Raw genomic sequence first — 27,094 nt, forward strand, 5'->3', positions numbered from 1 at the left:
TGCTTCTATCAGCAAGCCACCTTCGCGGCCTCGGGATGCAGACCGTATACCTATCAAAGGTGCAGCAAAATTCCTTGTCCCCGGTGAATCGATCTACCTAAGGCAGTGCTAGAGGCCATAGACAGCGATCTAAGGAGACTTCATGGCGATGTGTTGTTGAGAGAGAAAAGCCTTCTCATCTTGAAAAATCTAGGATACCCACTGTATGTGGTTAACGTGCCAACAAAGCTGGATTTTACATTCGTACGCCTTTATGCCTTGTACATGAACTACATCATCAGGCGCGAGCAAATATCTTATATCTCAGTCGCGGACCCGTAATTTACGCACAAGGGCTTCTTGGCAGTTTGTGCAGAGCACCGTGAATATGCGAGGATCTACATTGCTGATTTCATGGTCACCAATAACGACAAGGAGACGATTCTCCTGCCTTATCATCCCATGTAAGTCATCCATGGATATCCTCTGTGACACATACATAATTTCGTAAATTTCAATCATTCATTTGCACGCTTGGAGGCTAATTTGAGGTGTACTTATTTTGCGCAGCTAGGGGCGCGCCGTCCTCATCAATCTTTACCCCTGATTCTCCCATGCTCTTGACTTGGACTCATAGAAGAACATAAACAAAAAGGATTGCACACACATCAAGGGTGTTCTCGACAGTGCTATCTTAAGCTATGGCCAATGGGGTGGAGAGATCACAGTCAAGAGGACAAAGAACTGCGCACCCTGCTTCGGCCATAAGGCCGACTTCTGCTGTATCCAGCAACCGAATGGTAGTCCCAGTGATGGATTCTATGTCATCCACCACATGCTGGAGTATAGAAGGGATCTGTAGAAACTTTGCATGTCACCTAAATCCGGCGATGCTGGTATTCTACAATGGGACAAGAAACTAGGAAATGTGCCATATCATCGACTCTGGGCTGAGTTCTATCACATCCAGCATGAACTTGACCAAGTCATCATGAAGGAGGTAGTCGAAAAAACAAGGATGTCCTACAAAGAAGGACAAATGTCGTGGGAAGACGTACAAACATGCATAGCCGCTCAACGTCTCGAATTGAAGCCTTTCATGATGCTCGAATCCTTCCTCCTTGATTTGAAGGATGGCACGACCTGTTGGAGTGATTGATGATGACGATGTGTACATTTAGTCACTACTTTCTCTATGACGGAACTTTGAATTTATGCACGATGAAACATTGTGATGTAATTAAACCGTCCTCCTCAACTAGCGTAGATCACTCTAGTTAATTAGTTTGGGTACGATGAACTTTGTTATTTATGTTTATGATATGTTGCTTGCATTTGCTAACTATGTCTCTTTATGTTTCTCAACTATATTATGTTACATATTATCGATGAATTCATCATGTTATGATGCAGGTATATAGATCATCGATGGCGAAGAAGTGCTATGCCGTGTACATAGGGAAGGTTTCAGGAGTGTATGACGAGTGGCCAGAGTGTCAGGCCGAGGTGTACCAGTTCCCGGGTGGCAGCCAGAATGGGTTCGATAGCAGAGCCGAAGAGTAAGATAGTTACTTGAGGTTCATGCTAGTGCGAGAGAGGGATCAGAACCGGGGTCTTAAGAGCTACTACATTATTGCGCTCTTGCTCATAGTGATCGCTCTTCTCTTCTATGTCTTAGTTTAGATATAGATGACGACACATGTGTATGTGATGAACATGTAGTTGCTTGTATTCGAGACATGTCACTTAACTTGTATCGCTATATCGAGATTATGATGAGAGACTGCATCATTTGTGTTGAATGATGTGATGCTATAATGAGACTATTATGTGTATGATATGATGAGCATATTGTATATTTATGAAATGATTAGACTACTGTATAAAACCTCAATTACAATGCAAATACACAGCATAAAAAATATACGTAATGCTAGCAGTAGCACGGGTCAACGAGAAGTGGCAGCGCGGGTTTATCAGTAGCACTGGCTTGAGGGCAGCCCTACAACTATCTAGCAGTAGTGTTGGTCCAACCCACGCTACTCCAAGGTAGTGTTTGCAGTAGCGCATGTCAGACTAATGCTACTACTACAAGTTAGTTGTAGCACCATAGCAGCAGCGCGGGCACCCGTGCTACTGCTAGCCCAAAAACCAGCGCTACTGCTAGGCTTTTCCCTAGTAGTGTGACTCCATGGTGGCTTCCTCGACAACGGCCACCCCAACTTGACATCGACCATGGCGTCCCTCGCATGGCTAACTCAATCACGGCTACACCACCCTACGCTCTCGGCTACATCGACATCAGCACCAAGGGCTATCACCATGCTTGAGCAACTTGCCGGCTTCCTCTACAGTACACGCTTCCACGACGTAATACCATGCATGACACTCCCACTGTGACTGCGGGGGGATGTCAGCCCGTCGGATGCTATTCTCTCTAGTTTGACTGTTCGCGACGCTCCCGTTGTTCGCAACGCTACCGCTATGTGACTGCGAGGGGATGTGAGAGAGATATTTGGTTTACATGTATTTTGTAGTTTAGGATTTGTAATCCGTCTCCTACCTTATCTCTAGGAGAGGCTTCTTGCCCTCCAAGCCTATACTCCTATATATACTCTCCGGTGAGGCTCAATACAACATCCAACACATTATGACAATCCTCCCTCTATATTCCATCTAATACTCCTAAACAAGTTAACTCTATTTCAGGGTGCAAGATTTTTTTGTGATGATATTGGTCATTATATTAGGCATACTTTTCGCTCGGGATAACATGTAATGTTTCTATTCCTCTATATGTCCATCTTTTTATTATATCAATTCTAATAATTTCATGAATACAAAATCAATTAGCTGGTGTTTGAACTGTTAGGTGTGTATGAGCATTTACAAGTCGTATAATGTGATATGAGGGTGAAAACCTAGAAGTTGATACATAACTCTTAGAGGGAAGAGTATTCCTAGTATCCATTCGCTAGCTTCAATGCCATCGAACTTGCAAAAATTAATTTGAACTTGAATTACCATATGAACTAATGAACTTATTCCCTCATATGTATATCAAACTCATGCATGGTAAACCATTAGTTTCCTCGGGTTCACGGTGCTATATTTTTGTTGTTGTTGATACTGAGAAGCAAGCACACTTTTTACACAAGCTAACATGGAAGCTTATATTCCTCCATATCTCCACCTTTTCTGATTAATTTTGGATGCTTTCATGAACACCAAATCTAATAGCTAGGTGTTGCAACTTTAGGTGTCCATCAACAATTAATTGTGTGTTTCGTGTGAGATTAGAGGCAAAGCTAGAAGTTGATAGAAAATTAAACATAATATGATGAAATTTTAACATAGAAGGATCTAGAGAGAGTATTCCCAGTATTCTTCTGTGGTTCCAATGCCTTTGAATTTGCCATAAATAAATCGTCCGAGAATAAGTAGAAATTACAACACGGAGTCTGTACTGGTGAACAATACATCTATCAAGGGCATAATGAAAATGTCATGGAAAGAGGGATCTAGGGCGTGGGGCCTACCCCTAAATGACCAAAATAAAAATGTTGCAGCACGCTTCTGGCTCGAGCGCGCGAAACGGCCTACCTATGTTAAGAGATCTAAGTTCTGCTCTATAATATATTACCGAACATTATGTCGTAACGCCTTTCCCATATATTACCGAACATCTAAGTTCTGCTCTATAATATATTACCCAATTAATTTGTGTTTGTATTCAAAGCAACCATAGGTCTGAAGTCTTTCCCATATTTTATTTTGGGATAGCTAAAAAAACCTTTTGTAGATCAGTGTTTACTTCACATTCTTTTTTTTCGAAGAAATAATAGGTAGAGAAAAAACTTGTCTACAATTAAAGGGATTTCCAGGGACCAAACTGCTAGGGCACAGATCTCAATTGGGAACAGCGCAGGAGTAACGTTAAAACGGAAGCTAGGGATCGATCCCCTTCACTCTCACCCACCTCGTTTCCAGTCCAATTGTCCAAACATCCTACCCCTTTGAATCCTGCCATGGCGGCGCCGCGACCATGGTCCAGCCTCCACCTAGACCTTCTCTCCCGTATATTCCTCCTCTTGTCCTGCGTGGCCGACCGCGTGAGGGCGTCCGCCGTGAACAAGCACTGGCGCCAGGTCGCGCTGCAGAATCCGTCGCCACTGCCATCCCTCCTCATGCCGTCCACCGCCAGGACCGAGATCTATCGGATCTTCGGCGGCTTCGCCGATCCGAGCCCGCCCCTCGCCGCCGAGCGGCGCGGAGAGCGTTTCTGCGGCTCGGCTCCGGGCGGCTGGTTCGTGGTCGCATCCCCGCGCTGGCGCGGCCACGCCCTGCTGAACCTCCGCACGGGCGTGCGCATCCCCATGATGATCCGCGCAGCCGCCATGTCCGCCGCGCCGCCGTCTGGCGCCTGCTTCGTCGCCGCCATGACGTCCAGCCAGATCAACATGGCGTTCTGGCGCCCGGGCATGGACCGCTGGTTGTCGGCGCCGGTGGGAAGGGCGCCGCCGGAACCGCGCGACGCCCAGGACCTGACTTTCCACGACGGCTGGTTCTGCGTCGTCGACTCAGACGATGACCTCTTCTGCTACAAGACAGAAATCGCCCCTGCTGTAGCTGGAGGCGGCGGCTCTTCGCTTACTATTCATCATATCGCTTACAAGATCCGTCGTCACCCCTTGATGGCCACGACGGACCCCGGGGAGATCGTCTCTCGCTACGTCCTGCCCTCTGCCTCCGGTACCGATCTGCTCATGGTGTGGAGGTTCATCTCGCCGGCGAGGGGAGGCACGTGGCGGTTCCTGGTCTTCAAGCTACAGAAGCCACAGGACGGACTGCCGGCTTGCTGGCGCTCGTACCGGATGAGCGGGCAGGTGCTCTTCGTCGGCCGGGCCAGCTCCAAGGCCTTCGACACGGGCCACGCCGGCAGCCCGGGCTACATCTACTTCCTGGACGACGTCTACCCTGGTGGTCCGCACAGAGTCCTCCAGCAGAACAAGTATCCCTGTGCCGATGCCGGCGGGTGGCGTTACTCATTCCCCCACGAGATCGAGATCGAGCGGTGCCTGCCATCCGCGCCCCCCTCGGACACCTCGCCGTGCATTTGGTACCACCATCAATGAATTTAGCTATACCCAACAGCTTCAGTTCGAGGCATCACATCGATCATAGAGGTTTCCATCAGTTCATTACATAGAGGCTTCGTCATTCGTCTTTGCTCCTGGTCAATGTTTCTTTATTGTTGTTGTCGTCGATGGTTGTTGTTGTAAGATGCGAAACTGAATGTTCCATATCCAGTTTGCTGTATTTGTTCTCAATTTGAAGGCTGCTTTGGAACTCATTTCGTCTATATGAAATTATGAACTATTTAGACTCCATGCTACCAGCTACCTATATATATTGTTTGAATTGTGTGTATGATTTTCTCGTGTAAATTCAACTTCAGATTTTATATATTTTCCGCACTATTCTCAGTAGTGCACACAATTTCTGAAACCTTGTTTGCATAACACGTAAGAACCAGCGCCGGTTAATCAGATGATCTGCAGCTGAATATTTGATGTTTTTTCATGTATAGAGATCAACAAGTACTGATTATATAGAGTGTTCGTCATTCGTCTACTGATTATATAGGTGTTTTAGACTGCATGCTTATATATGTTGTTTGAATTGCTTATTGATTTCTGGTGTAAATTCTAGTTTAGTTTATGATGTTTTCCACCGTATTTCCAGTAGTGCACACAATTTGTGATTGTATTGTATGATTGTATCTGTCAGTGGCAGAGGTGTTTTTCATGTCTCCCTTGTTTGCATTACACGTAAGAACCAGCGCCAGTTGATGAGATGATCTGCAACTGAATATTTGATGTCCATTCAGGTATAGAGATCAACTAGTACTGATTATCAAAGGTGGCGGGCGAGTTACGCGCCCGGTCGGGTCTTCTTTGCCCAGGGGAGCTTTAGTCAAGAGGGCGGCGTCGTGGCCGTCTCCAGTGCGGTGCTGCACGGTGGAGAGCTTGGTGAGAGGCGGAGCATGGTCATGAGGTGAGTGGCAGTGGTCATCTGGGCACGCCGGCTCGGGTGTCGGAGGTAGCGCTGCGACGGAACCCCGGAGGCAGCGGATCTCGGCTAGGAGGTACGGTGGCAAGGAGCAGCGACTGGGACTCGTTGCGAAGGCCGAGGCATGCGGTGCGCCTCCTGTTCTTGTCGGCATGGTGGCAGAAGGCGGCGCCTTGGGGAGTTTGCTGGCTGAACCGACTGGATCTCGGTGCTCGGCACATTGACTCGTAACACGGAGCGCCATGGTCGATGTCTGCGTGTCGGGGGAGAAGTGCGTTGGCCTCCCGCGTGTGATTCCTCGGACGCAGCTACGGCATGGTTCACTGCCGGGAGTGGTGTGTCCAACCCTTGCCGGTGGTGCGAGTGGACGTTGGTGGTGTTGGTTTGGAGCTTGTCTTCTTCGACCGTGCAGTAGTTGGATGTTGGTCTGCGTGCTCAGGACCGTGAGATGGGGCGGTGTTCCCTGACGGCTTGATCATGACAGAGAGGTGCTGCGCCAGCGGCGGTGTACCCGCCGCATCGACTGATTGGCCAAATCCAGTGGTAGGAATGCGTGGTGTGCGACGGTTTGGATGAAAATCCTGCTCGTCTTCAGTTGAAGGTGGCGACGGTGGCACCTATGGGTATAGTTTCCCACCTTGGAGGCATCGTCGAGGTGTGTCGGCATCTCCCCTCCTTGATCGGGTTTAGGTCTCCGGGCGAAAGCCTTGGTCTGTTGTAGGACCGGCGATGGGCAACGTTTGACGGCATTGCTCTGTTGAGAGCATCGCAGGAAAAGGTTTGGCTTGGAGTTCCTGTTATGTGGTTCTCTAGTGTTTGCCGCTGTTCAGGGTTGATCTTCGTGGGCGCTATGCAGCTGCCAGTGCTCCACGATGATGGCTTTTTCGGGTTCGACTGAGTCCCAGTATCCACTCGCCGTCTCCTCTTTGGCATTCATGGGTGGGTAGTGCGTTGGCGAAGATTGCTCGGCTAAGTCGTTGCTCTTCGTGGTGTTCGGCATTCTTTGTGACGTGGCTAGATGCTTGGTTTAGGGCAGGCCCTATGTGTTGTGTTTGTAATTGTTCTGGTGGCTAATCTATTGATTAGCTCGGGTGTGGAGTTTTTGCTACATTTGTTGTTCGCAACCTGTTGTCGTGTCTGGTAATTCAACTTATGCCTTCTATAAAAACACGGTACGCCTAGGTGTATTCTCGAAAAAATAAACTTCTGAGCTGATTGTTTGATGTGTTTTAGCGGCATATACTTATTAGTTAAATTGTTGATGTCATTGTCGTTGAAACTGAAAGTTCCATATTCAGTTTTTTGTATCCCCTTAATTTGAAGGCTTTTTCAAACACAGTTCGTCTATGAAATTGTGAAGTATTTAGACTGCTATTAGCTACCTATACACAGGTTGTTTGATTTCAATATGCTTCTCATTTTGTTCTGGCTTCCTAGTATGATTTTTTGCTGTAAATTCTAATTCAAATATTTATATTTTCCGCCATATTTCAGTAGTGCACACAATTTCTGATTGTATCGTATGATTATTGCATCTGTCAGTGGCTAGGTGTTTTCATGTCTCTCCTGTTTGTATTGAGATGAGATGATCTGCAACTGAGTATTTGATGTGTATTTATGTATATAACTAGTACTGAATGAATGTTGAAGACTCTAGTGTTTGCCAGACCCTTGTTCTCTTTTCAGCTGAATCTTTGATGTGTTTTAGCGGCATATACTTATTATATGTTTCCCATTTATGCCACTGAGGAAACCACACTTCCTTGAATACAAGATCATAAATGGGCACACAGCTGCCAGCAGGGCCGTATGTCCCCATGTGCAACAGGAGCGACTGAACAGGGCCCCCAGCATCGGAGGGCCCCAAATTGTTTGTTAATCAATGTTTCAACTGAGGCCCTAATACTACTAAATAACAATTGGAAATATTTTACGCCAAGCCACCTACTATCCACAACCACCATCCATCAATGCATTACATGCTATCATCAGGTCTTTTGAGCTTGTCCTTCCAACTGGTGTAATTCCCTGAGAAAAATTGCAGTGGTTGACAAAAAAATTGATTCTTTTTCTTTCGCACATAAGACCTAATTTTGATTTGCACAGGGCCTCCGATTTCACTGGTATGGCCCCGGCTGCCAGTTTAATGTTGTGCTGGACAACACTAATAAAAATTATGATACTAAATTGGATTTCATTATCAAGCCGTTATATCTAAGCTCTACGGGGTATGTTTACTATGCCCTCGTGGCGTCATTCATTGTATCTAGGAAGAGCAAATATACATAGCCAGAGCAGACCGAGCCAAACCAAATGGGGTAGGTTGGTTCACTTTCCGGAGAATATTTCCCATGTTCATATATAACCAATTACCTTTTTTATTTTATATTGTAACATGAAAATATAATGTTATTTTTCCATTGATTTGTAATCCGCAAGAGCACCGAGACGAAAGAAGGGGTCCAAGGATGAACGTAGGCTAAAGTTTATGTTTTGTTGTTAGTAGTGTTTGAATGATCATTGATGCATCTTACTAGTTTAACCATCATCCGTCGACTTGTATTCTCTCCTAAGATAGCAACGTCATGGGTTGAGCTTCAATGACATGATTTAATTTTGCCTCGTATATCTTCTAATCCTCCAATCCAGGATGGGGAGCCAACACCATATAATTCCACTATTGCTTTATCTATTTGACAAAGGCGTGCGAACAAAGATAAAAGTCATGGCCAAGAGCATAGTGCAATTCAATGAAAGAAAGCTAGATGGTTCATATTCACTGCAAACCAACTTATATATGTGGCGTGTTGCTGCTGAGGGGATTTACATCACTTCTACTGGCACAGCATCAGTGGGATCCCACGTGGAGTACCGTTGGGATTAATAATTATGCTATGTCGGAACTGTCCTGGTGTTGGTGATGCCTTGAAAATTCATGAATTTCACGATCTGGTGAAGGCTTTTGCCTGTCAGGCCATTGTCTTGTGGAAACTCAGATTGCACTTAATCGAGTGGCTGGTTTGGCTGGTACACTTGGTTTTGATATGAGCTTTTGCATTGCAAGTAGTGGTCATAGAGGGCTGGCTTTGTAGAAAAATTTGGGAAGATTGATGTTAACATGGAAATAAAAAAAACCACGAAATGTAGTAGCAGTAATACTATAGTTGTAGTTCAATAGGAGGAAACGAATGGAACCGGCGGGCAGGTGCACCCATTTTGATTTGTCTTTTAGTAATCCCATGAGTGGTCGGAAAATCATATTAATTTTGGCAACAAACTTTCTCAAGCATTACAATTGCGAAAAATAATTTGCAAAGAACTGACTTTTGTGATATTGTTGACGAAAATACAAAATCAACACTATATTAGAGGTACTACTAAATCTATATTGTCCTGGGATATTTTTATTTTTGCTCGGGTTTTTTCGCGTGAGTTTTTCTTTCTCAAATTTTTTATACGAGTACCGCAGTTGGTCAAGTATGTTTAAAAAAGTTTCGAACTTTTTGACTTTTCTCCAAATCAGGTTCATCTACAACCAGGTGTATCAGGGTATTTCCTATTATATTACTCCCTCCGTTCCATAATGTAGTTCGTATAGATATTTTTCAAAAGTCAAACCATATTGTAAACTTTGACCATATTTATATAGAAAAATATTTATAATTAGAATACCAAACGCATATTATAGAGACATATGAGTTATGCCATATTGTATATATTATTGTAGATATAGACAGTTTTCTCTAAGAAATTGGTCAAAGTTTATTTAGTTTGACTCAGAAAATCTAAGAGCACTACATTATGAAACAGAGGTGTATGTATGAATTGTGATATCTTTATACTGCTGCATGCCTATAATGGTGATTGATTTCTATACGCTTCTCTTTAGGTTTAAGATTTTATGCCATAGATTATACTTGAGAATTCGAGATCCATTTACAGACTGAAATAGTATCTTCAGTAGCGCACAGAATTTTCGAGTATATTCCATACTTGCATCTATCGGCGCCAGAGGTCTTTTGCATGTTTCCCATGCATGGTTGCGCGTAAGAACCAGCACAATAGATGATCTGCATCTGAATATTTGGCTTGTATTTACACATACAGTAAATAACGACCGCTGACTGAATATGTAGCACATTCCCTCATTTACTTCTTAATATGTTTCCGTTGTGATTATGTTATTGTGTTATTATTTTGATATTGTGGCTTCCAATAGTTTATAGTGTTTTTGATGCAACATTTAACAACCATTGTGGTCCTCACTATTTTCAATTTTCCCCTGAACTAAAAGTGGCTACAGTAGACTTCATACCTAGGGTAACAACAAGGATTGTGGTGCACAGAAACCTAAAAAAACATCAAGCGATATTAAGCAGGACTGTGCTTATTTTGCAGAACATAGGCCCAACAGAACAATTTTCCCTTCTCCCAGAAACATGTCAATATGGACAAGCAGATATACAAAGGATAATGGAATATATATCTTAAATAGGATAACTGAAGGCGGAAATAGGGATTATGGTAGTGGAATAAAGAGTGCTGCCCTTTTTCTTTTATTTTCTCTTTGAGATATTCTGCTTTTTTGGCAAACTCAAGCCCTCAAAGAGGGCTCAACTTTATTGACATCAGCATCCCATACAGTGTACAGAGATAAGTTTCCCTAGAGGAATGTCTTCAAAAGCCAGTATGAAATTAACATTAAGAGGCTTTACTGCATCAGATAGAGCAAGCAGAGGAGGATCTAAAAGTGAAAGCCTTCTTAGCCAGAAGGTGAGCAAGGAGATTCTTGATCCTTGGAATATGTGTGACCATGAGAGAGTTTAGGCTAGATGTAAGATTGTAGAAATCTGTAAGTATTGGTCTGATACTCCAATAATGTCCCAGTCTTTCCATTAAATTCCTTTCTTCAGCAACTTTGACCAAAGTACTTTAATCATAAAATGAAGAAAACAAAGTTCGATCCCAAGGCTTTGAATACCGAAGCAGCTAGGGGTAGGCCCATCGCTTCTGCCTGTAAAACATAGAAAATCATAATTTTTCACCTACTTTCATCATTGGTAGCACGTTAGTAGCAACATCTAGATCAAACGCTGCTATGGTGTGATGCCTTAGCAGCATTTGGCACGAACGCTGCTCGTACTCTCTTCAGCAGCGTCTCGCGCAAACGCGGCAAATATTCCAAACTCTAGTAGCGTGTGCATCTTGTTAGCAAATGCTGCTAACATGCAGTACAGTTCTGTAGCCAATTATTCTCTGGCTACAATTTGGTTACAAATTAGTTCAATGGCAGCAACATAAGCATCCAAATAATTAAGTTGCACATGCACTTCAAAAAATACTTAGAAGTATTTGCATACATCGACTTCAACGGAAAATTGTCATTATGTGCACTTATATGTACGAAACAATTCCAAACACACCATTCCAAAATCAAAGTACTTAGTACAATAAAGTAGCACAGCAGAGGAGTACTTGTACTACAAGTTACAAGGATGACACATGCATTGTGTTAACTAAGATGCAAGCCTACTCGTCGTCGTCACTTATCTCCCAGTTGTACATGGTACGCATGAAGAGGAATGGCACATTATTGTTAAAATGGAGCACGATGATTAACTTGTCACCCTCGTCGCAGTAGCAGTTGTCACGAATCGCCAGAGAACCATTGATGACAAGACGTCCATCATTTCGCAACATGGAGTATGTGGTTGCCATGCCAATCATGTGAGCGATGAAAATTCGCAAGTCACCACTACCCTGATTCTGCATTTCTCAAGCACTACAGCACGTGGGAGTTTCTGTTGCAAAACACCATTAGTAAACATACATGTATGTGTTAGAAAACATGAATAACTTGACATTCAATACACAATTGCAATGCAATCTTACTAGGAGTGGCTTGTTCATCTTGACATCGCTCATTTTTTAGCAGGTGCGCTAATGGCACAAAGGACCCATTGTACGGGCCATCTTGGACATCTCGAACACGGTCCAGGATGATGTCCACAAATTCTAGTAGAATGTCCATCTCCTACCGAGTAACTGCTGTACCGAAAATGACATGCCTCATGTGAGTCATGTATCTTTATCTTTACCTAATATTAAAGGGAGAAGGCTTTCATAGTTCTCCATACGTCACCTCTTTATATCCGTTAATTTTGTGTTAACAATAAAGATTGATGACTGAGATTAAAAGTAGATATGCGAAACGGTTCGCTCACTCGTAGGGCATGCACACTCCTCGTTGTGCCTTGTCCCGCTCCCAATGCCTAAGTGGTCCTTCAAGACTTAATGGGCCCAGCTATTTCGTCCGCCAATGCGTCTCCTGCCAGCGCATGTCTCTTGCCGATTTTTTTAGACGCACGCACATATCTACTTCCTCGGTTTTGTCTTCTCTGTCCCATAAGTACCCGCGTGGCTAGCCTGGTGCTTACATAAAATCATGATGTGAGGTAGCAGAGGGAGGTCAAGGAGGAGGTGTCAGCCTCGCCACCCAATAGCTCATGTCAGCGCAGCATCCACAGCGATGACAAGAGGATCATGAAGGAAGAGGACGACCGCGAGGCAGTGAGGGGTGATGAGGCGTGCGTCTTGCGGCTGCGCTTTCCGGATGGTTGCGTTCTCTACAGGAGCTTCATCAACACTGGACACCCCGTGACGGTGATGTTCCATGATTTCCGGTCGGTACTGGCGGCCCCGGGCGGAGGTCGTTCCAGCTCGTGACCTCGTAGGAGGCGCGTCCGACGAGTTGCATGCCAACCAGCCTCATTCCGGCCGGGATTGCACCGTCCTTGTTCAATCTGATCAGCAACCGCTTTTGTATGGAGATGGATTGCTTCCAATGGAACTCTAGCGATGCAATAATCGATTTTCCTAGATTCTGAAGGAAATTGGTCAAGCTGATTAAGATCGAATTGTCTAGATTCAGAAGAAAATTGGTCAACCAAATTAAGGAAATTGTGCAGGTAGCATTGCACCTCTATAATTAGATTAGATCTGTACCTATGTATGTACGTAGGTAGATCGAGTTGACTGCCCAGTGTGGCTTTTTGGCTAAGGCAATTGCAAGCACTGATGCGTTCTTGTTGTATAGGCAATATGCAAGAGGTTGGATATGATCTGTGCAAGAAGGTTGTTTCACTTTCACGTGAACCTGCTCCAGCCCCCAGATGCTCTAGGAATTGTTCGTTCCCGATAGCTACGATGCCAAAACAGCCAACATAATTTTCTAAAAAAAATAGACAACAGACGGCGATGTCGAAACAGCCAGCAGACGACCGTGGCAACGAGCAGCAGTCGGCCTGTGCTAGCGTGCACCTAGGACAGCTGCACTGAAACGGCGTGAGCAGCGCCCGTTGGTTGGCATGGTCGAAGTATATGCTACTCGTGGAGCAACTGAATCCGCCCATGTTCCCGGCGGTGGCATGGCGTGGCGGTCGTGCTCTAGGATTACAACAGGGCCGAGTCAGAAGCGCACAGAAGCTCGCTATTCTCCATGATCATATTCATGCTGCAGCGTCGATAGAAGATGTGCTCGGGACCGTTAGACATCGAAAGGTCAGCCACGAGCTGCGTGCCGTCTGGTAATCGTCCTGATTGAACAATTGGTACATGCATGTATCAACGGATTTTCTCTAAAAATAATCAATCATTGAACATTATCTGGGTTGATTCGTGGATCCAGTGTGACATGTCGTGTGAGGCGAAGGTGGTGAACCATCTCAACATGAAACCAAGCATGTGGTGGAACTACCATGGATGATGAATAGACCGATCAGTGTAATAGGCTGTGAAACTTTGTGCGATCAAGCTCCTAGGCCAGAATTTTCTCTCTATTCAATATTAGAAGTACGCTGTGCACTAATACTAAAGGAAGAGTGGAGAGATAGAGGAAGAGTAGGGAGGGTTCCATGAGAGAACACGGCGTCCCGGCATTTTCCAGCGTGCACAAAGTTTATTGTTGTTTGAGTAGTGCTACACACACGACACTGCATAGACGATTTGCTGACAATGCTGAAGATCACGAGCACTGCTCCACCGTTTACTTAACTGTCGGCTGCATGTTGTGAGTGTACTTTCGTGTGTGCATCACTTCCGTTGTTGTTTCATGTTGGCAGTGAATTGCTATATTTCTTTCCTTCATAGATTTATTGTTTTTCAGATTTATTGTTGTTTTGTTGATGAGTCCAATACTCATAGAGACATGTATAAAAATGACCACCTACTATTTTTTCTGTCTTACCAGGAGTGCAACCGGCACTTCTCCTCAGTGAAGCACGATCTTTTGCAACACGGCCATCGTTGGCGACTACGGGAAGGAAGATAAGAAGCGACATGTGTGGGATGCTTTGTCGAAATAAAGGACGCTGAGTTGGGGGAGTTGGAGAGGAGGGTTGTTCTTGAACAATGCTTACTGGATACGGGGCTTATAAGTTTTTTTCCTCCCGTTGCAACGCACGGGCATTTGTCCTAGTACTAGCCTACGGGTCTATGGGGAAACGTCTCAGTAAGCTATGCAAATGTATATGTAAGCAAGAGTGCAGTTATGCACAACAACTAAAATTAGCGTTAGTTGAAAAATGTGCTTTATATTTCATAAACACTTACACCGGGGAAGCACTGGAGCGGTAGGCAACTAGAGGCTCATATGACGATCGATAGTATTCGCCAATGATGTAGAAGTCGATCCTCATCCCTACATGGCACTCGTAGGTCTTGGTGAATCCTCGCCACCCAGGACAACTGCAGAAGATTGTTTCTCTTTCATTCTTTACTATAACCATGACGTTCAATCCCTCCGTTGTTTCAAGGTGGGACTCAACTATGGTTGACTGACCCACAGGAATGTTTAGCATCTCGAGGACCTTGATGACCCACAAGTATAGCGGATCGCAACAGTCTTCGAGGATAGTATTTCACATAAATTTATTGATTCGACAAAAGGGGAGCCAGGAATATTTATAAGTCGTACAGTTGAGTTGTCAATTCAACCACACCTGAGATGTCACTTCCTTGCTGCAATTCATTACTAGCAGAGTAATATGATAGCAGTTGTAACAATACTAGCAATAGTAACAGTAACAGTAACAATAGTTTGTAGCAGTTGGTACAGCAGCAGTAGTAGTAACTTAAGCAAGACAATATGAGGAAATCATAGGCATTGGACTAGTGATGTATATTTGGATGAAATTCAATGTGTAACAGTCACATCCTAGAGTGATACACAATCGCTCCAATTCAACGATCATCTAAGGGCATGTATTCTGTATATAGTCATATGTGCTTGCACTAAGAAATTGCATGACATCTTTGGTCCTACCCTCCCATGGCAATGGGGTCTTGCCGGAATTAAGGGTAATTAGGGTGCTCCTTTTAATAGAGAACAAGGGAAAAGCATTAACACATACAGAATACATGAACTCCTTAAATGACAGTCGTTCCCGGAGATTATCCCAATTATTGTCACATTGGGGTCTATGGTTCAGAACAATAACAGGTGCATATAACTTGCAAACAGAATCAAGAACTCAAATATATGCATGAAAATATAATAGGTTAAGATCTGAAAGCATGTCACTCGGGCCCTAGTGGAAAGCATTAAACATAGCAAAGTCATAGCAACATCAATATCAGAACATAGTGGATACTAGGGACCATGCTGACTAGTACTCTCATACTTGGTGAATGTGGGCCTAGGCCCCCATGGGCTTTCCATGGTTCCAGTTACCGTGGGCCTACCCAGTAGGAGATAACCTCGTCATTAGCCCTCGAATTCATCAGGATCTTCATAACCGAGTCTCGTAATCCATTGAATCCGACTAAACATTCATGGGAAATTATCCCGATTGTTTGCCGATTTGTGGCGTCCCATGAATCCGCTCAAAGGAAAGTCCTGATGGGTTCTTAGAGTCAGACTCTCATGATTTTGGTTTTTGGTTGGGTCCGTTAATTAGGAAAAGTTTGGTGATACTGAATCATCTCTCGGAAGAGGCTGACTAGTGATCCAAGTGGCTGATGTACCATAAAATCTGAGTGGTGAATTTACCACATGGGCTGATTCTCTGAGAGATGCCATTCATTATCCCGGAGGAACGCCAACTTTCATCAACTCTGGATCCAAACTTATGAATTTGATGCTTTGGATCCTAGTCTAAGGCCCAAACACATCCACGGGAAGCACATACCTCACCCTTTCTTGAAAGATCCCGAGTGGCGTAGTCACCTGATCTGGTGGGCCACCGATGATTGATGTAGCATGGATGATCATGTCCGTTTCTTCATGTTGCAGATGCGGATGGGTTATTTTGGGATGCTTTCTGCCGGGGCAAAATTCTTGCCGAGTGAACCACCTCGCTTGACACCTTCCCCGAATGGATCAAATGAAGTCATTTACGTTTTCCCGGAGGATCTCCCGCGGGACTGTATGATTTGATATGACAGCTCTGCCGGAAATTATCATGGACGCAGGGGTTTTAGTGAGTGAGCGAGTGTGTGAAATCTAAGAAGATAATGGGAAGTAAGGGAACCCATTCGCATGGATGCCTGGTTGGAACGAACGCTTTTGAAATATATCGTGTCAACCAGCCTTGCTCCAAGATTCGTGCGCTCCATCTGATTGCCAGCAAGGTGTTCGTTTGTGATTGCCCAAAAAATAATATCAGATTAAGGCAGATCGATCACTCATGTTCCAGCTTGGCCTCTTTCTCGTGTAATTAATTGACGACTTCTTTATCATAAAATTTATTTATGGTATGAAATAAATTGTTGCCTTTTATACCGAATAGGATATTAACTTTAATATTTTGTTTCCATTTGTAAAAAGAGAGAAATATTGGAATTAGTCATCTCCCAATGCAATGTATCTTAAGATGTATCATATGCGTTAAAATATTTCTTTAGACACAATTAAATATTCCAGCACAAAAAAGGATACAATTAAATATTCCCTACAAAAAATCTTGTAGATGCTCTCATTGGCAAACCCAATGGAGGGAAACCCGGCAACACAAGTCTAGCCACAGGAGTGTATAGGCACAACAACAGAAAATCATAATAAAATTAGAGGAAAATAAATGATACATTAATTTTTTTTTTTGAAAACCGCGGTCCCATAGTCTCCCGCGCACGGCCCTATATAAAGGCGTCCGTCAGACGCGTCTCCAGCAGTCACTCACTGGCGCCACCAGTAGCACCCCCACGGCCCCACCCACCCAACACCCTCTGCTCGCTCGGCACCAGAAAGTAGACTGGCTAGGTAGCCATGGCGTGTGCCTCGAGCCTGTCGCTGCTGCTTGTGCTGCTGGTTGCGGCAGTGGCAGGAGCCAGGGTGCCCTCGGATGCGGTCGCGAACACAACGTTGGGCGAGCTCCGCGTACGGCACGCGCTCCTCGGCAGGAAACCACAGATGGGGTATTTTCACGCTGCCATCCAACTCCTCTTGTGTTTTACTCTTCGTTTTTCCCCGGCTTTACACGACGGGAGATTTGACGGTAAGTTGAGGGATATTGGGCCATTGAGGTGAGTACGATAAATGCTTGGGCACGCATGGGCGCTGGACGTTTTTTCTGCTTCCCTCGTCCAGTCATAGATCTAAAAGATTTTTTTTCCTTTCCCAGCACTTATATTGGAACGATCATGTTTGTACTCCAGATTTCACATCGATCCAGTATTCATAGCACCACATTGATCCAGCAGTGTTTCTTACTACATCGATCAGTGACTTCATCAGTAATGCAAAATCTACAGTGATCTTCATCTATATAATTCAAAAGCAAAAGAAAACTGCCATATTTTTCTGAAGACGATCCTCGTCATGAATCGCGATTTTCCTTTTGACCTATATATACTTCGTCATGGCTCGCCATTTTCTCTTCTGCTCCAGTTTTACCTGATCTGATTTATTTAATCCTGACCCATGACGAAACATTTCGTGTGCTAGGTGGAACAGCTGGAACCACTTCTACTGTGGGATCAGCGAGGAAGTCATCAGGGAGACAGGTACGACCGGGACACTGCTACCACTTGAACTGAACCCCCGCCCTGTTTCAAGCCTCAAATCCTATGTTTTGCCTGTATACGGATCTCCTTATCTGCAATTCTGGACCTCCCTTTCACTTACTCAATGCACATTCGGCCCAATCACTATCTAATTTTGCTGTGCTTTCCGACGCATCGTTGTCACACCGAAACGCTACCCTGTAACAGTACTACGTTAGCAAAATTTCATGAAGGCTTTGCTTCGGTGATGCTGACCCAGGGACAACTATCAGGAAACAAGTTAGTGCTAGAGCCACTGAGTCACTAGAGTTGGGTCCTTGGTGCTGGATCAACGCCAACACCTCATGATGATCTCGCTGTCTTACTACAACGATAATGTCATGAGTTTGATGTGGTGTCAACTTGTACTATCGTAACAATTGCATCTTTGTTTTCCTTTCCTTCAGCTGATGCATTGATCAACACTGGCCTCGCGAAATTGGGCTACAAATATGTTAACATCGGTATGGATTGCTCTCTGGATCATGTATATTTCCCACGACATGTTGGACACAACTACTAGATTATTTTTAGCAGTATATGTTTTACTCAAATATGTTTCCCGTCTCTTGTTTCAGATGATTGCTGGGCAGAATTGAACAGGGATTACCAGGTAAGGAGATAAACTTAAGCTAACCATCCCTATCATTTTCAATATAGGGCAACTGCGGAATTATGTTGTTAGTGCAATTAAAGAAATCAATCTTAACATTAAAAAACAATTGCTTCTGCATCCTATTTTCAAGATATTATTAAACGTTTTAGAAGAAGAAGATTAGGCATATGTATACCATTTTTAATATTTTCTTTCATTACTGATAATGTTGTATCATGATTTCTCAGGGTAATCTGGTTCCAAATAAAAGAACATTCCCCTCTGGCATCAAGGCGCTTGCAGATTATGTGCACGCCAAAGGGTTGAAGCTCGGCATCTACAGTGATGCTGGGTATGCTAACTATCCAATTCATCATAAAAATAACACTAATTTGTTCGCACACTGTAGCAACTAAACTCTTCATTAGCCCAAGAAAACTAGAATTTGTAAATATGATAAACTGGCAATGAACTGAAACTAACTGTCACCATGTATTAATTGCAGGACACAAACATGTACTAAACAAATGCCAGGATCGCTCGATCACGAAGAGCAAGATGTGAGGACGTTCGCGTCTTGGGTAGACACCTTATAATTACTACTTACCTCATCGCTCATGCCAAACCAACACCGACATCATAAATTCTAACGTTCTTGTAATTCTTGCATTCTCGTCTCCAGGGAGTTGATTATCTGAAGTACGACAACTGCAACGATGCTGGGAGGAGCGTCAGGGAAAGGTCCGGAGAACAATACCTCAAACTTCAGCATGACCAGTGCACTGTGTCTTATGTGTTAGGCTGTGAAGTAATTTGCCATGGTTGATGCAGATACACTAGGATAAGCAACGCCATGAAGAAATACGGGAAGAACATCTTCTTCTCAATCTGTGAGTGGTGAGTCTGCTCGTCATAACATTTTAGTACGGAAAGGAGAAACAAGCATTGCTGATTCCACTCTTGTGCGTTTTTGCTGTTTAGGGGAATCGAAAACCCTGCTACATGGGCACGTGGCATGGGTGGTAATAGCTGGAGGACAACCGCGGACATTGCTGACAACTGGGACAGGTGCTGCCCAATTGATCAACTCTGGGAATTTGGTCAAGTAGCTACTAGAATTAGCAGGACTGATTATAGTACCTTTGTACTTCAGCATGACATCACGCGCGGACCAGAATGACAGATGGGCCTCCTATGCCGGACCTGGCGGATGGAATGGTAAGGGTTTCAGAAGAATCTGTAACAATATTGTTGATTGCCTAACGATTTCTTAGCTTGGAACTGATCCATGTTCTGCTCCGATCTCAGATCCTGATATGCTTGAAGTTGGAAATGGTGGGATGTCCGAAGCTGAGTACCGCTCGCACTTCAGCATCTGGGCACTTGCCAAGGTACTACACATTTTGTCCCATGTGCATTTAATAATGTTGCTTTGATTCTCAAAAAGGAATTCTGCATTTCCTCACGGAAATCCTGGTCCTGAGTTGTGTAGGCTCCTCTTCTGATCGGGTGCGACGTGCGCTCGATGAGCCCGCAGACAAAGAACATAATCAGCAATTGGGAGGTCATCACTGTCAACCAAGGCAAGCATTCTCTTGCACGTATTTGCACATGATAACTTGCTCATATGGGATTTTCAGTGTACTCATACTACAAGTGTATGAACAGATAGACTAGGCGTGCAGGGAAAGAAAGTGCAATCCGATGCTGGTTTGGAGGTATTGTTCAGTTCAAATATCTTACTAGTGGCTTCCATCATGAGATTTCTGTAACTAAAACCGGGGAGATATTTTTCTAGGTTTGGGCCGGACCGCTCAGCGGCAACAGAAAGGCCGTGGTTCTATGGAATAGGCAGGGGTACCAAGCAACCATCACCGCACACTGGTCAAACGTCGGGCTTCCAGCATCTGCGTCCGTCACCGCTCGCGATCTATGGGCGGTAAGCTTGCTTTCTTCAGAGCCCAGTGCTTATCCTTAACAATCCACTACACATTCCAGGGTTTCATCATCACAAAAACATCCGTCTTGTTGTGCAGCACTCGTCATTCTCTGCTCAGGGGCAGCTATCTGCATCAGTGGCGCCTCATGACTGCAAGATGTACATCCTAACACCCAAGTAACTGTAGACGCAAGAATAGCAAGTCGATCGATCTAGTTCAGGGGAATGGTTTGCAAGGGAGGATAGATAGAGCTGAGATGAGGTGAATTGAGGAATGGCATTTGGTTATATAACGTTAGAAATAAGCTGCAATAGTATGTAAAGTGCCGTGAAAATGTCGATGCGTTTGTTTCTGAAGTTTGCAAGTTGTAATGAAAGTTGCTGCAATAAAAGTGGTTTCATAGCACTATCTTCTAGATTGAGGTTTTGCCCTGAAATTCTTGGGTTCAGCCAACCGAATCTCTATTACTGCATGACGGCAAAAGGGTCGTTGCTATCTGAACTGAGAAGAATGTTTTTGTTTTTCTCCATGAAATATTTGGAGCTTTAATTCAACAAAAGCGTTCCTAAGGCAGTCAACCAAGGGGGTACAGAGTAGGAACGAAGGTTCTGAATCTAGCCAGCTGTCGGTGACCATCAGCGTCCAAGCACGCTTTGCAAAAGATGGGCTAGTAAGTTTGCTGATGTAGTTACATGTTGAATTGCAAAGTGGTTAAAACATAGCCATAGCTACCCAATTTCAGCAAGGATAGGTGCCACAACAGAGAACTGTGGCGAGAATTCCAGAGGTTGACCAAAGCCCGTTCCGTTGAAGGGGAATGCTGTTTTTAGTTTAACAACAATTGTTGAAGTTGTAGAAGCTGTACCGGATACGAAATGACTCACAAATGATTTTTCTATGCAAATGCAAAATATGTATGGCGCATTCATATATAGCACAGTGCAGCGATTTCACACCTCCCAACCTTGCAAATAATGATGATCAATTGTTCTTGAAAAGCTCAAGGTGTGCCTAGCCCAAGCGATTCTCCGAAGAATGCTAATTCTAGTTCATCATGTCGCCTAGATCAATACACATAACTTCGTGCCTATAGTACATAAGGTCAAGTCAGCGAGCAAAAATATCTGGATGAAAACTAATTTTTGCCATAGGGATTTTTTTTCCATTATGCTTCAACTGATTGAAAAGAAACTGGCATATTTTCCCATACCTCTTTCCTCGGAGCAACACCAATCACCACCGTCAAGATACATAATTGCATGAGTGGAATCACCATCATTTACAAATTAGAACGAATGAGCGTCACGATGAGAAAAAGACTTGTCTATTGAAAATCTTACAAAAGCCATAATTGCAATTCTGATTCCGGGACTACCTTCGTAAGATAGAAAGTGACACTACTCTGTTACACAGAAAGGAAGCTCTCAATATTGTGCATTTATTTAAAGGGAGTATGCTAAACATTACAATGCTCAAGATTATTTCTGAGTTTGTTCAACAGAAAAATCCTTGCTTGAAAAATGCATACACGGATGGTGCAAATTTGAAAATAAGAGGACAACTGAGATCCAAAGTGTCAAGCATCGAACATACAGACCGAGAGAAAATGTATAGACACTTGAATGTCTTTGTCACCAAGTCTGGACTGGCAAGTTACTTTAAAACTTGATCCAGTACATATATAACTGAAATATCAGTTATGCACACATTCACTAAGGAAACTCAGTTTCTAACATTCCCAAGCTGATTTCAACGATAGTAACTTGACAAAGTGAGCAAAAGGGTCATCATTTTTTATATTCAACGGAAAATAGAGCAAAAGGGGTTCATGACTGGAGGTACACAAGTGGTCTTGCATCAAAGCTATATAATTTCAAATGTTGCACTAAACCATTGATGTCCTGGTGAATAGAACATTTATTGAGTCAATATATTAGAATATTATCCAAGAAACCAATTCTGGGAGTACTAAAAGACTGATAAAACCTATACAAACTACATATATCGTGTACTAAAGAGGTAAGTGCAAACTTGCCAAATTTCACTCTAGTAGCAATATCTTGCGCAAGTACATATGTTGCAATCTAGAAATGGTAGGCTCAATCCAATACGACAACTGAATAAGCAAGAATCAACCGGACATGAAGAGAAGCGAAAGAAGCAGGAAATATGAATGGATTAACTATATACCACAACCGTCGTAACTGCATTTTCCACCCAGAGCTCGCCGTACGTGCTCATCAATTTCCTCTTGGCATTGCCCTCATACACTTACAGGGAGGACCCACACCGCTGCCTAAAGCCCTAATCAACCAGGAGGCCTCCTTTCAAGGGAGCTTAGAGTTTTAGGAGATACTCGGACAACACGGAGGGAACATGGGGGCAGTCGGAATTTTTTTCGGAGCCAGGGTAAGGAGCCAATGATATCACTGTCTTGTTCCTTAAGTCAATAGCGACAACCCACGCCTGGTGGGTATTGGTCTTCACCAAGGAGTTCATGTAGACAACATCATCACCAAAGATGCTCAGGGTGGGGAAATTTGGTAACAAGTTGATCAATGCGGCGGAGTCATGAACAACACTGCCGTGTCCTAGTTGAGCCAGTAAAGCGAGATGGTCTGGGTTCTCGACCAATATGTCACGAACGTGAGCCTCACACCCTTTGCACCAAAACTTCTCGGAAAGAGCCTTGTTCCATATGACTGCCCTCCAACCAATCCAGGTCGGTGGAGTGGGCACAGTATCGACCAAATCGTCCGTGTCGGAATCCAGACCATCATAGAATATGTCAGGATCAGATGGCGGCGCAGCAGGAGCCATACGATCCTCCTGTGTTGTATACAAATCTTCAACTTCAACGAACTTGAGCGACCCCCGCTACAAATGACATCCCGGATCTTTCATGGGCTTATATATTCAGATTGGTTCCCAGGCATCCGGGCGGGAAGACGGATGAAAGAAACCGAAGCAACAGCATCCGTAGCAGTGACATTGCATGCGAGAACACCCTTGAGAAGATCGATCCATGCCATAATGGTGCTTCCGAGAGGCACCACCTTGTGCGCCGAAGCTGGCAGAAGCTCCTCCCTCTCCCTCTTGGGTGGTTTCTCCAACCGAGCGGGTTTGGCAGTCCAATCAACCGAATTGGAGGTGACGGTGTGGAGTTCATAGCCATCACCAGTACGAGGAAGGGAGAGAGCAGCCAGGATATAGTCATCGGCGTCAAGGCAGCAAATTCCAATCTTAGCAGGGCGCTTAGGCCTCGAGGCTTGGGAGCCGGAATCCATCGGAGCGACGGCTTCGCGGGACTAGCCGCGGGACTAGACGGTAAATCGGGGGCCGAAGGTGAGCGGCAGATGCACCAGGAGGAACTGCTTCTCCGAGCGGACGACACGGGGCTCCTCCGCGAAATTGGCCTGATTGAGCTCGGGGCAGTAGACGCAGACGTAGGAGAGGTCCGGCGGGGCGGCAAAGCGGATCGAGATCTCGACTTTCTGACCTTTGCTGGTCGCCGCCTCGGCCCTGGTGGACTCGTCGCCGCGGTCGAAGTAAACCCTCGTCGCGAGAAGGATGCGGCCGGGAAGGTCGCCGGCGGAGGCGTGGAGCTCCGGTATGGAGGGCGGCTGAAGGGAATCAACAAGCATCGGATTGGATTCGCTCATCATCTTGCGAAGCTCGGTTGAGGCGCCGATCTGCCGCCGACTTGGGTTAGCTGCGCGAGATCAATCTTATTGAAGATCTTTGCCTCTCCTCGTCGACTAATTTGGCCCAGCTTTGATGTGGGAAACCGGGCCGGGCAAGACTTTTCCTTATGACCCCTAAACAAAGTCCGTTACGATATTTTTAATTAAGCCATACTTAAATAGCAAAAAATCGCTAGCCTTATATCTTCAATAAGAACGCAGTGGTATGTTTTCCGTTACGGCCGGCGTACAGAGACTACTACTGTCCGTCTCCGATACAGAAAGGACAAGGACTGAGACTGGCTCAAGGAACGAGCTGCTTCATCAGATCTTGGTGCTACGCATAGTCAATGGAAAAACGTTGTGGGAAACCAAGGTTCCGGGAGTGATAATTTTTGCATGAAGGGTTCCTCGAAGCTCAGTTCCTGCAGACACGTCAAGTGCAAGAGGAATACGGTGTTTTGGCAAAAAAAAAGAGGGATATTGTGGGCCCAGACATTTATGTGATATGTAACATGGAAGAAGATACATGCGTGGAACACGTGATTTGCAACCCGAACTATATTAAAAAAAAGATACATCACATCATTTCTTTATGTAAAGGAGGTTGAACCTCGGCCTCTGCATTGAGTGATGCACACTATCATTTTCATTATATTATTCAATATATAATGTCTTACAAGATAAAACATCAATCCTTCCAAATTCATCTTCTAGGGGACAAATATCGCTCCACCTACAAGCTTGATGATAGTGGTGGTCATGATCAAGGCTGCTTACCCTGGCTTTTCCCCTACACACATCTGCCGGTGCAGAAAACCGTCATATCTCTCGGTAGGGTACCTTGCGTAGCAGAAAGTCACAGACTGGAGGTCACACGGTTTTTTTACCCAGGTACGGGCCTCCATGATGGAGTAGTACCCTACATTCTGGTGGTTGTTTATCGATGGTGTGTATACCACGTGCGAGGGGTTACAGAGAGATGTATGAGTCTATCCATAGTTATTTCTATGGGAATAGATGGGAATGAGAGTCCCCTAGCCCCCCTTATATACACAGTGGGGCCTAGGGTTTAACAAAGGGAGGTGCGATTAGGTCACCGCTGTGATCATCTTTGCGACCAAGATGATCCAGAGAGATATCTATCCCTTCCTCCGGGCTCCCTTCTGTCCTTGGGTAAATGGTTGGCCTTGTGGGCCTACCGTCAGGCTCTATGCACGCGAGCCACCCCCACTGCATGACCCCATTAGTAGCCCTTGAGCGCGTCGGACATTGCAGAACTTGGTCTTCGAGATTTTCGGTCGGCCCTTCTCCCTTCATAGTGCTCGGTCTTCAATATGCCGTTCGGGGAGTCCGGCCGCTAGCGAGGCCCTGTCATGGGCAACCCGTGGCGAGGGCTTTGTTGGTAGGCTTCCTGAGGATCGGAGCATCGCAGATGCGTCCTTCCAACTTAGTCGATGCCTTTTGGGAAGCCATTGGGCGGACACCACTTATGGTGCTTCATCATGATGATAACTCTGGAATTTGCGTGCTCGTGCTTCGCGGAGCGGGAAACCACAGGAGATGTGGAGCACGTGTCACATCGTGATGTCCGCCCATTTGGTTTCAGGACGGCTTATAAGAAGGAAAAATTGCCTCGTCTTCTCCATTTCAGCCCTCCGCCTCTCGTTTCTTTGCTTGTGCCGCCGTCGCCAGTTTCTCGCGATTCACCCACGCAATCCTTGATACTTCAGCGTCGTTGTTATCATGGTCAAGACCAATAGGAAGAGAGAGCTCGTGCCTCGAGCCAAGTTCTGCCCACCGCCATGACAAAGAAGACAGAAGAGAGCTGCCACCGGAGAAGGGAAGAAGCTGCCACTGTGTACTAATTGGTATTTTTCCCAGATGAAGCTCTAAAACGCAGCCATAGAAAGGAGAGTGATGGATGCAATGTTTGTATTTTTATGGAGAAAGACCTAGCAAATGCACTAGTCCATTGCTTACTTGCAAAAATATTTTGGGATGAAGCTCAAAGTTGGTTCAGTTTCAAGCTAGCAAGACTGCATCCTAACAAGTGTGGGCTCGCAATGTTTTATGTGATCCCCAGTCAGATCGGGTGAGAGCAAAATATTTCTATGTTATGTGGGCGATATGGAGGTGAAGGGATAGATGCAGACAAGATCAAGAGAAGTTGGTGAAGGAAATATGCCCTAGAGGCAATAATAAAGTTATTATTTATTTCCTTATATCATGATAAATGTTTATTATTCATGCTAGAATTGTATTAACCGGAAACATAATACATGTGTGAATACATAGACAAACAGAGTGTCACTAGTATGCCTCTACTTGACTAGCTCGTTAATCAAAGATGGTTATGTTTCCTAACCATGGACAAAGAGTTGTCATTTGATTAACGGGATCACATCATTAGTTGAATGATCTGATTGACATGACCCATTCCATTAGCTTAGCACCCGATCGTTTATTATGTTGCTATTGCTTTCTTCATGACTTATACATGTTCCTATGACTATGAGATTATGCAACTCCCGTTTGCCGGAGGAACACTTTGTGTGCTACCAAACGTCACAACGTAACTGGGTGATTATAAAGGAGCTCTACAGGTGTCTCCAAAGGTACATGTTGGGTTGGCGTATTTCGAGATTAGGATTTGTCACTCCGATTGTCGGGGAGGTATCTCTGGGCCCTCTCGGTAATGCACATCACTGAAGCCTTGCAAGCATTGCAACTAATAAGTTAGTTGCGGGATGATGTATTACGGAACGAGTAAAGAGACTTGCCGG

At 44.7% G+C, this 27,094-nt stretch overlaps 2 protein-coding genes across 2 annotated transcripts; both read left to right on the forward strand.

The window, feature by feature from the left end:
* Nucleotides 1-4,007: 4,007 nt before the first annotated feature.
* Nucleotides 4,008-5,114, forward strand: LOC125532748. The gene has a single exon (XM_048696683.1). The coding sequence runs from the start codon at nt 4,008-4,010 to the stop codon at nt 5,112-5,114; it is 1,107 nt and encodes a 368-aa protein (XP_048552640.1).
* A 12,125-nt stretch (nt 5,115-17,239) lies between these two features.
* On the forward strand, nt 17,240-21,019 carry LOC125514041 (alpha-galactosidase-like). The gene is made up of 15 exons (XM_048679317.1): nt 17,240-17,463; nt 17,993-18,051; nt 18,498-18,554; nt 18,669-18,703; nt 18,934-19,037; nt 19,191-19,266; nt 19,368-19,426; nt 19,517-19,582; nt 19,667-19,753; nt 19,839-19,903; nt 19,994-20,076; nt 20,178-20,268; nt 20,354-20,403; nt 20,484-20,624; nt 20,722-21,019. The coding sequence occupies exons 1-15, from the start codon at nt 17,315-17,317 to the stop codon at nt 20,803-20,805; spliced, it is 1,206 nt and encodes a 401-aa protein (XP_048535274.1). The 5' UTR covers nt 17,240-17,314; the 3' UTR covers nt 20,806-21,019.
* The last annotated feature ends 6,075 nt before the right edge of the window (nt 21,020-27,094 follow it).

This window comes from Triticum urartu, chromosome 1 (genome assembly GCF_003073215.2).
Source record: "Triticum urartu cultivar G1812 chromosome 1, Tu2.1, whole genome shotgun sequence".
NCBI lineage: Eukaryota > Viridiplantae > Streptophyta > Magnoliopsida > Poales > Poaceae > Triticum > Triticum urartu.